Consider the following 10429-nt stretch of genomic DNA (forward strand, 5'->3'; position numbering starts at 1 on the left):
CCCCCCCCCCCCCCCCCCCCCCCCCCCCCCCCCCCCCCCCCCCCACAGCAATACATAAACTCTCACAAATGCCTCACAGTTGCATTTAATCCTTACGGTTTAATCTTACTGAAACATGTTATAATATTACTGGCTCTCCAAGATTAGGGAGATCATAGCCCTTGAAACGAATTTAGAATTATTTACCATTTGAACTTTTTTTTTTTTTTAATTTTTTTTTTTCAACGTTTATTTATTTTTGGGACAGAGAGAGACAGAGCATGAACAGGGGAGGGGCAGAGAGAGAGGGAGACGCAGAATCGGAAACAGGCTCCAGGCTCTGAGCCATCAGCCCAGAGCCTGACGCGGGGCTCGAACTCACGGACCGCGAGATCGTGACCTGGCTGAAGTCGGACGCCTAACCGACTGCGCCACCCAGGCGCCCCAACCATTTGAACTTTTGAATGCTTGCGCCAAGTAGGGAATTTCTTAGGAGCACTAGTTATAAATAGTGTGTCCCTTACTAAGCATTCACTTTCTGCTCACTGTATGTCCTATTTTCTAAGAATTACTTAGCAGTTCTCTGGTTTTATTTTTGTTTATTTTTTGCATTTTTTAGCAGCCCTCTGGTTTTAGATGGGCTGTCTCAACTTTGAACCCCAACCCGCCGTGCTTTATCGGACTGACTTAACACCTGTCCATGTTTGTTCCTGCTTTTAATATCTGGCATAGAAATATGCGTGCACATGTGTGTTCGTATATAATGGTAGGGTGGGTATAGCAGCTTCCTAACAGAGGAAGAGCAACTGATTTTCTGAAAAGACCTTTCCACCCCCACCTTTTTTGCAGACAGCCGGAGTTAATCCTTACATGTTTGATTGGAACAGCTGAGAGAGTGTGTTGCATATCTGAAGGTCTCCGGTGGACTCATGTTGCCTCCGAGCTGGGGCCACCTCCCTCTTTTCTAGTGCCGATCCTGCCAGCTGTCCCGGCCTCTGTTAAAGCACAGTGAAGGAGGTGTTAAATGATACACAAACATACACTGTCATGAAAGGGATCCCTTTACTGCATGTAGCGGGGCGACTTCTTTTTTCTGCCCTTCCTTGCCACGACAGAGGGGTTTTATACTGTTAATCCTAGCACCTGTCTCTGCCGGAGACGGTTAGGAGGGGTGTGTGTGGCGTGTGTGTGTGTGTGTGTGTGTGTGTGTGCGCGCGCGCGTGAGTGCGCGCCACCCTACCCAAGGAGGAGTAGAGAAATAACACCGGTCCCATCTGCCTTTCCATGTCCTGGATTGGGAGTGTTCCCCTCTGACGCATTTGAAGCCGGGAACATATATATCATTTGGATCCTGGATACCTTGTGCTTCCTGCCGTTGTTTTTTTGTTTGTTTGTTTGTTTTTTACTTTTTGTTTTTGCCTCTTTAAGGAGCCCGTGTTCTCTGTCCTGGCTGTCATTCTCTGCCTCTTGAGTTTCTGGTGGTGGAGTTGTCAGTTTGAACCCACCAGAAATAGCAAGTCTCTACTGTAGTTTTCAGGCTGTAACTGGTAACTCAGTTGGAGGTTTTTTTGCTTTTCCCCTGACGCTTCTTCTGTGTAGTGTTGAATGTTACTGGGGTGGACGCTTGGGCTGAACCAAGCTCCAGCTTCATCATCTGAGCCAGCAGACCTATCTGCGTAGACTGGGAGGCAGCCAGAGATTTTTGGGTGCTACCTAGTCCCTTTGGACAGGACAGCCAGATCAAACAAGGCAAAAGCATAGACGCTTTTGGTACTGTCTTTATCTGAAGATATTTTTCCCCTTTGCTATGTATGGTGTATATTGTATGGACTATCAATATCCTGTTGTCCAGGTAAGCTGAGGGCTGTAACCTTTTTTTGTTTTTTAAAGTACCATTTGATTGATGTGAAGGTTTTATGGTGGGATGAAATGCTTATAAGCTTTCTGTCTTTTGACCTGGTACCACTCAGGGCATAGATTTCCCATGGTACTTTGCTAATTTGCTGAAACAGAAGGTTTGAGTTTTATAGTATTGAGGACTGGGCAGGGGAGGTTACTTTCAACTCTAGAAGTTCTTGAAACTTCAGAGAGATTCCTGTGCGCGTGTGCGTGCGTGCGTGCGTGTGTGTGTGTTTAAACACAGTGAGCTTGTCATCATAAATGTAACATACTAAGTCACCGTATTAAAGTATACTTGAGGCTTCATTCTGAGTAGATGACAAGCACAGATGGCGGTTGCTGTTTTTCAGAAAGGTAATGTACGGTGGGGCACTCTCTACACACTTAATGTTTTAGACTGTTTTGTGATGGGATTAGTGGCATCTTATTTATTAACTTACTGAAGTCTAGAATCAGAAAATTTCAAGTCATTATGAAGTGTATTCCAGATACCTACCATTTGCCTTTAAATTAGTAGCAGCATAGTGAGTGAAGTTGAAGTATCCTGGATTCTGATTCAAGCTATAGCGTAAACCACCTCCATGATATGCTCAAATAGCTTCATTTGACTTGATTTCACTCTCCCTATGTATGAAATGAAGGGGTTGGACCAAGTGATCCTTCATAGGTCGCGATTCTTTGAAATATTAATGGATTGTGCTGAAAACCTAGAACAGGAGGATAAAAACGGTTAATACAGTTAATTCTGAATCACAGATACTAGCAGTTTTCTCAGTTTGTTTCGGTTTACTTTTATTTTCATGGTACTTCATTATTTTTTCCTTTGAAATGGCCATTTCTCTAATTAGCTCCTAAGCTGTAGGTTGGACAGAAATGCATAGGGTTAAAGGAAGTGACAAACTAACCATTACATCCTATTGTGTATTTTGGGCCTAAAGGCTAACCAGGCTATTTTTAATTGAACCTATTGGGTAAGCTGTCCAGAGGAAACTCCCAGCTCTCATTCATGGCCACCAGGATTGAAATCAGATGGGAGGGGATGTGGTTATGTTTCTTCAACTATGCGTTTTACTTATATTCTGTTATATGTATGTGTTTCCATTATTTTGAGTTATTCAGGTCAAGGGTATTTACCACAATGAGGTTTTGATATATTTGCGGGTCTTACTTACCTGTGGACTGTTTCTCTACTGGCATAAAACAGTAGATTGGTCCACATAACAGTTTAAGGCTGAAAGTGTCATGAGACTAGATTAGAAACAAAGCTTCTTCCAAGTAAATATTGATGTGCTTTTGAAGAGAAACATCTGTGAGCAGTATTTTTCTCAGACCCAGCTAGCAAAGTAAGGGACTTGTAGTAACAGTTGTATAAGTAAAATTGCGGGGAAAAACTGGAAAAGCAAAAGTGTTCCCAAAGAAGATTGAAGTATCAGAGACCTATGGAAAAAATAATTATAATGTATAAAAGAAGTTTTGGGGTAGAAAACTGGCCACCTCCCAACAAGGGAAAGGTGGTGGGGTGGATTAAAGCGTTCCTATTTAGAAATTACAGCATTTGCTAGTCTTTAGCAGTGCAATTTTATTCGTTTATGATAAAATGTATTTGACACCCTAAATCTTTTTAGTCATTAAGTTTTAGTATTGGTAAAGGTAGCACTCAATGTTTGAAACAACCCTTTCCTGGCTTTGCTCCATTTAGTAGCTATATTCTATCTGAAATTCAAGTAGCTTAGAAATGCAGATAAAGAGATTTTAATTTTAAGAGTACACTCTCTATTCCACCACATTAGGGAAATGAATGAGATTGGAAAAACAATTTTAAGTTGAAGGATCCAAAACTATTTTACAATCTTATTTATTAATTCAGTTAGGGAGACAGTTTTCTTTCAGCGCCTTTGTAAATGGGCAATAGATAGCTCTTGGCCACCTAAACTTTATTTAAGAAAAATTTTTTTAATCTTTTTATTTATTTTTGAAACAGAGAGAGACAGAGCATGAGCAAGAGAGGAGCAGAGAGAGAGGGAGACACAGAATCTGAAGCAGGCTTCAGGCTCTGAGCTGTAAGCACAGAGCCTGACCCGGGGCTGGAACTTACGGGCCGTGAGACCATGACCTGAGCTGAGGTCAGACGCTTAACCGACTGAGCCACCCAGGCGCCCCTTATTTTTTATTTTTTAAAATTTACATCCGAATTAGCATCTAGTGCAACAATGAATTCAGGAGTAGATTCCTTAGTGCCCCTTCCCCATTTAGCACATCCCTTCTCCCACAGCCCCTCCAGTAACCCTCAGTTTGTTCTCCATATTTATGAGTCTCTTCTGTTTTGTCCCCCTCCCTGTTTTTATATTATTTTTGCTTCCCTTCCCTTGTGTTCATCTGTTCTGTGTCTTAAAGTCCTCATATGAGTTGAAGTCATATGATATTTGTCTCACTGACTAATTTCACTTAGCATAATACCCTCCAGTTCCATCCACGTAGTTGCAAATGGCAAGATTTCATTCTTTTTGATTGCCGAGTGATACTCCATTGTATATATATATATATATGCCACATTTTCTTTATCCATTCATCCATCGATGGACATTTGGGCTCTTTCCATACTTTGGCTCTTGTTGATAGTGCTGCTATAAACATGGGGGTACACGTGTCCCTTCGAAACAGCACCATGTATCCCTTGGATAAATGCCTAGTAGTGCAATTGCTGCGTCGTAGGGTAGTTCTATTTTTGGTTTTTTGAGGAACCTCCATACTGTTTTCCAGAGTGGCTGCACCAGCTCGCATTTCCAGGCCACCTAAACTTTTATCTCCACTGTAGTTATAAAATTTTCTTACTAGCTTCTGTCATATTCTTATACTTAGTTAAATTAAAGCTCCTCACTGGATAACATGTGTGGTTCTGTACTGATGCATTATGCCATTGGAAATCATTGAGGATATGGCTGAACAGTATTTTTTTTTAATTAATGATTTGGCACCTGTTTTTTAAATTGTTTCTAGAATTGCTAGTGTTGAGATAACGAAATAAAGTGAGTTCTCAACATAAGGCAAAAAAGTATTTTCAGAACTTGACCATTCATTGCTCTTATTGTTAATAAAATCACGCCTATATTAAGAGTATGCAATTGAGATTGGTTATCTTATTAGTTATGATTTTTGTAGAGCCAAGTCTAGACCAAATCAGGTTAAAATACAGGCAGAGTAAATAGATAGGGGCTTGCTTGCTATGATTTAAAGGACAATGACTATGGTCTCCCTGCCCAGAAAAAAAAAAATCTTATTTATTGAGAAACTATTTCTGAAATTATTCTTTTGGATTAAACATTACTGCCTCTGGCTGGATGTTTAAAATGTAACTTGTTAGGATGGCTACTGTAAAAACAAAAAACAAAACAAAAAAACACAAAATAACAAATGTTGGCAAGGGTGTGGAGAAATTAGAACCCTTGTACACTGTTGGTAGGAATGTAAAATGGTACAGCTGCTGTGGAAAACAGTATGGTGGCTCCTCAAAAAATTAAAAATAGAACTTCCGTCTGGCCCAGTGTTTCCATTTATGGGTATATACCCCCCCAGATGGAAAGCAAGGTCTCAAAGAGATATTTGTGTACCCGTGTTCACAGTAGCGTTATTCACAATAGCCAGAAGGTGGAAGCAACAACCCAAGTGCCATCAGTGGATGAATGGTTCACCGAGATATGGTAATACGCACAATGGAATATTAGTCTTTAAAAAAAAAAAAAAAAAAGAGGCAAATTCCAACATAAGCTGCAACATGGATGAACCGTGAGAGTAGTCCTGCTGAGTGAAATGAGCCGGTCACAAAAAGACAGGTACCATATGATGCCACTCATATGAAGTACCTAGGGTAGTCCCGTTCCTAGAAACAGAAAGTGCAGTGGTGGTTGCCAGGGGCTCACAGGGACAGGAAGAATGGGGAGTTATTGTTTAATGGATACAGAATTCCAGTTTTAAAAAATGCAGAGCGTTCTGGAGACGGATGGTGGCAATGATAGCACATTACCAATCTATATGATACCAGTTGACCCTTGAACAAGACAGGTCTGAACTCTTTTGGTCCACTTTTATGTGGATTTTTTTTTTTTTACAGTTTTGTAAATATATTTTCTCTTTCTTATGGCATTCTTACTTTTTTTTCTCTAGCTCTACTAAGAGAATACAGCATATAATACATTCAACGTACAAGATATGTGTTGATCGTCTCTTTATGTTATCTATAATGCTTCCAGTCGACAGTAGGCTATTAGTAGTTAAGTTTTGGGAGAGTCAAAAATTGTACATGGATATTCGACTGCGTGGGGGATGAGGGCCCTTAACCCTTGTGTTATTCACCAGTCAGCTGTACTAGAAAAGAACCGAGGGTAAATTTTATGTTACGTGTATTTTACCACAATACAAAATATCAAGGGGAAAACATAACCCTTGTGGCAGGTTAGGGTTTCTCTATTATCACCGTGTGTCCTGAGGCACCCACTGAGCACGTTGGCACCAATTACCATTTTGAGGTGAATGGGGCAGTTGGAGGAAGAAGAAGCGAGGTCTTCCATTGTAGGGGGTGTAGCCAAGTGTTTGAGGGTTTCAGACAGCCAAATACAGCTTAAGGATCTTCGGCATCTGGAAGATTGGGAGACAGAAAGCTGCCTGTCTGAAAGCTCCATTTGCCTACAGCACGCTCGGGTCTGCAGGATGTCGTGGAGTGAATTAGCCCACGGCTGTCCACTTCTTTGGGGGAAGGTGACCTGGATGAGGTGCAGGGAACATATGTATTCTTTAATTTCTCATTTTGAGAATTTTTTTGAGTGCCTACCACGTGTCATGTACTGTGCCAGGCACAGGGATTTGGTGGCGAAGAAGACAGGAGAACGTCCAGTAATTTAGTCGGAGACACAGCGTATTTTAGTATTTAGCATTGGGGAAGCAGCAGACCCATCGCAGTTGTCATAGATTCACCAGCTGTTATTATCTTGATAATCTGGTTATGGATAAATTTGTTTATATCCCATCCCATTTTCATATTTGTCTAAGATTTCCTTAATCTCTCACTGAATACAGAGAATGTGTACATAATTTCAGTTGTATGTGTGACTTTAGTCGAGTAGAGTTTGGGATTTTTTTTAAAGATACAAGAGTATGTTACTCAAATCTAGATACTAACTTGTAAAGTAACGTTCTCTAATTTTTCTAGCCTCACCTATGTCTTAGATAAGTATGTTATTTGGGGTCTCGTTCCTAAAGGTTTGACTTTTGAGGGATAAGAAATAAATAGGAGGGTTATTCAGGTTTTATAAGCATATAAGATGCTTCCCTCACCTTTTTTTCGAGGATGGGTTCTATGTAACTGAACCCTGCCTAAACTAGAGGAAAGAAGTGGGGAAATAATAGAATTACCCTTAATTTGGCTTCATTTATGCTAAAGGGAATGTGGGGGGAAAGGATATTAAAGTGGCATTGTGTTAGAGATGCTTCTGGGAGGGCATTTAATATCTATCAGGTGTAAATTGTTATTTACATTTAGGGTTATTGTGTGGGGGCGTGCTGTGAAAAGCTTTTATACTAACAAGTTTTTATTATTTCAGGAAATGCTATCCCTTTAATGTTGCTTTTCACTTGGGTGTCAGAGGCAGCCTGGGAAAATGGGAGCAAAACCTCCCTTCTAGCCGGGGACTGTTGGATCTGCTTTTATAGCATTGCTGGTACGTGGGTGGAAGGTGCGGAAGTTGAGTCACAGCTCATGTCGAATTGTGCAGAGCAGGAAGAGCACCTAAAGTTGTGAGTTTTGGGTTTTGTTTCGTTTCGTTTTGTTTTTTAATCAGTGGGCATCATTTCGCCTAGAATCTGAACTATTATTCTCCGAAAGTGAAAACTGAGGCCTTTCTCCCACTCTCCTTTTTTACCTCTTCCTTTTAACTTCACATTTCTAAGATACCGAAGTAAATTTGTAAATTTGAACATATTCCCAAGTACCCTTTTGGGAGAAAAGAACACTTTTATACCGTTTTGATAACAGCATGGATACTCTTCATTCTCAGGTGCCCATGTATGTGAAGTAAATGGTTAGAGCTAGAAATCAAGGCATTCTTGTTTGATTTCAGCAAACATTTCTTCATCTGCTGTGTATTCAGGCAGCGCATTAGGAACTGGGGATACGGTATGAAACGCACAATTCCTACCCTCACGTCGTTCACCGTCAGTAACGCCAACAGTTAGGAACCATCGGCTAGGTCCCAAGGCATAGGGAGAAGGGGTACCTAACCTAGATGTGGGAACAGGTAGGGCCAGGAAATGCCCTAGGGTGAGGGGGGATCGCTGAAGTGAGCTTTGGGAGATGAATTAACCAGTCAGCCAGCTAGAAGGCCATATTCAAGGGAGTAAGAATGTGAAACAGAAAAGAACAGAAACGCGGTGTCATTGCGGAATGTGGGTCAGTGTGCTAGGAGCAGAGAAGAGCGCTGGGTGGTAGGAGGGGAAGAGGGGATCAGAGAGTAGAATGAGGCCGGGTGACGTGGTAGGCACCTAATAAGAGTTAGACCTTCCCCCCCTTTTAGGCTGTGGGGAATAGTTGAGGATTTGAATCAGGGAAATGGCACGGTGGGATTTGCACGTAGAAAGAGGTCCCTGGTGGTGGTAAGCATCTCGGACAGGAAGAATGGTAGATGGGAGGCAGAGGGCGAAGTAGGAGGCTAGATACCAAATAACGTGGTCAGAACTGAGTTTGTGGTTCTAGGGACAGAAAGAAAGGGCAGGTTTCATAGAAATCAGAAGGACTTCCAGTTTGGTGTGGTGTTGAGTGAGAAGGAGGATCTTGGAAGGAACCCAGACATTCCATCCCAGAAAATGCCCTGGAACGAGTTGCTCCTTGGTACCCTACCGGGCATATTCATCCACTAGGGGACTCCAGTTGTTTTGCTGGGTCAGATCCAGGCTGTTCAACTGCACCTTCTTTCTCTTGGGCCCCAGGGAGCAAACTGTCCTCTGTAATACAGGCCTTGAAAGCCAGGGACACACTTCAAAATATCCTTCAGTTTGTTCAGTGCTCATTATGATGCTGTTATTCGGTGTTTATGAGAACCATTGTAATATTTATTTGGATGTTAGCTCATACTAACTCTTTCTTGTGGTAATGACTGTTCTAAGCTCATCTGCCATATAAAATGTTGGTCCTACATGTACGAAAGTAGCATGAATACCAGGCCAAAGGAAACTTGCGTCCGAGCCCTAGTCCTGGCCTTTTTGCATGTAGGGATTCCTCATTTGCCTCTATATTTTAAAAAAGATTTTTGGGGGGACATGTTGTCTTTTTTAATGTACAGAGGCTGCAGTCACACACAAACTTCAAGAGAACTGTGACTTTCGTGAGGGTGGTGAATGCGTGATGGGGAGTGGGGGACTCTGTCTTGCTTAAGGTGTTTTGCCCCTAGCACTGTAGTGGACTAGTGGATTCAGAGAATGGCATACGGTGATTCTCAGGTTTGTTTCTTATACTAGAACTGAAAACATAAGTAATTCTCCCATAAACGTGATTGAGATTTTTCCCCAAGTCCACTGGGTTGCCTTTGCTTCCAGTGAAACTCACCCACCTCTTTTCTGCTTACTCTGTATTTTTTTTTTTTTTAACTCGACTGCATTTATCTCCTAACTGGCTTTGCAGTTACAAATTGAGAAAATGCAAGGTGTTCTACCTTCCAGATCATTTCTAAAAATGTTAAATAAGAACAAGCCTAGTACTGATCTATTCCTTTTCTCATAGTTGTTCCCTCCTCACCCCCAATGTTTAAAGGTCCCATTCTTTGGTACACATTTCTTTATACATTGCGGACTATACCAAAAGTATGCAATTATCTGTTAAATGCCCAGAATAGTGCCTGACTTATTGTAGGTATTCAGCAAATGGCTATGCTTATGCCAGTTTCTTCAGGTTCTCCAGATTGGTGGTTCCTATGTTCTTTTCAGAATTGTTAAAATGATTATTAATGTGTGTAGGAGTATGATGATGTTATATTGGGCAGTGTGCCAAACTAAGGCTGGTTATGCATTTTGCTAAACAAATCCTCGTAGAGATAGCAAAACACTATGCATTCTCAGTGTGATTTGTGATTTTAAATTTTGATTTCTTTCGTATGTATCTTACACATAGGAAGCTTAATTTTAGGATTAATCTCTTTGCCTTTGGGTAATCTATCAGAGATTATAATAATAAACACATAATGAAAATACAAATAAAATCCCTTTTTTAATGTTTATTTTTTTATTTTTTGGCGAGAGAGTGAGAGAGAGTGCAATCGGGAGGGGCAGTGAGTGGGGGGAGGTGGACAGAGGATCTGAAGCAGGCTTTGTGCTGACAGCAGAGAGCCAGATGCTGGGCTCCAGCTCACCAACTGTGAGATATGACCCGAGTGAAAGTCGGAAGCTTAACCAACTGAGCCACGCAGGAGCCCCCAAATCCTTTTTTTTTTTTTTTTAAGTCATTTATTTTGAGAGAGACAGACCCTGTGAGCCAGGGGGGAGGAGGAGGAGGGAGGTGGGGGGGGGGGGG

General features: G+C 41.5%; 1 protein-coding gene across 20 annotated transcripts in view; it reads left to right on the forward strand.

The window, feature by feature from the left end:
• Positions 1-10429, forward strand: part of RBFOX2 (RNA binding fox-1 homolog 2) — a 288313-nt gene that overhangs the window by 173835 nt on the left and 104049 nt on the right. The window contains exon 1 of one of the 20 annotated variants that reach the window (XM_040490947.1): positions 1463-1831. The exons of the other annotated variants lie outside the window; for them this stretch is intronic. Coding sequence (XP_040346881.1) covers positions 1787-1831 — 45 coding nt within the window. The 5' untranslated portion in view covers positions 1463-1786. Of the gene's footprint in view, positions 1-1462; positions 1832-10429 lie in introns of those variants that run through there. 20 annotated transcript variants of the gene reach the window in all.

This window comes from Herpailurus yagouaroundi, unplaced genomic scaffold (genome assembly GCF_014898765.1).
Source record: "Herpailurus yagouaroundi ecotype Mexico unplaced genomic scaffold, PumYag 182, whole genome shotgun sequence".
NCBI lineage: Eukaryota > Metazoa > Chordata > Mammalia > Carnivora > Felidae > Herpailurus > Herpailurus yagouaroundi.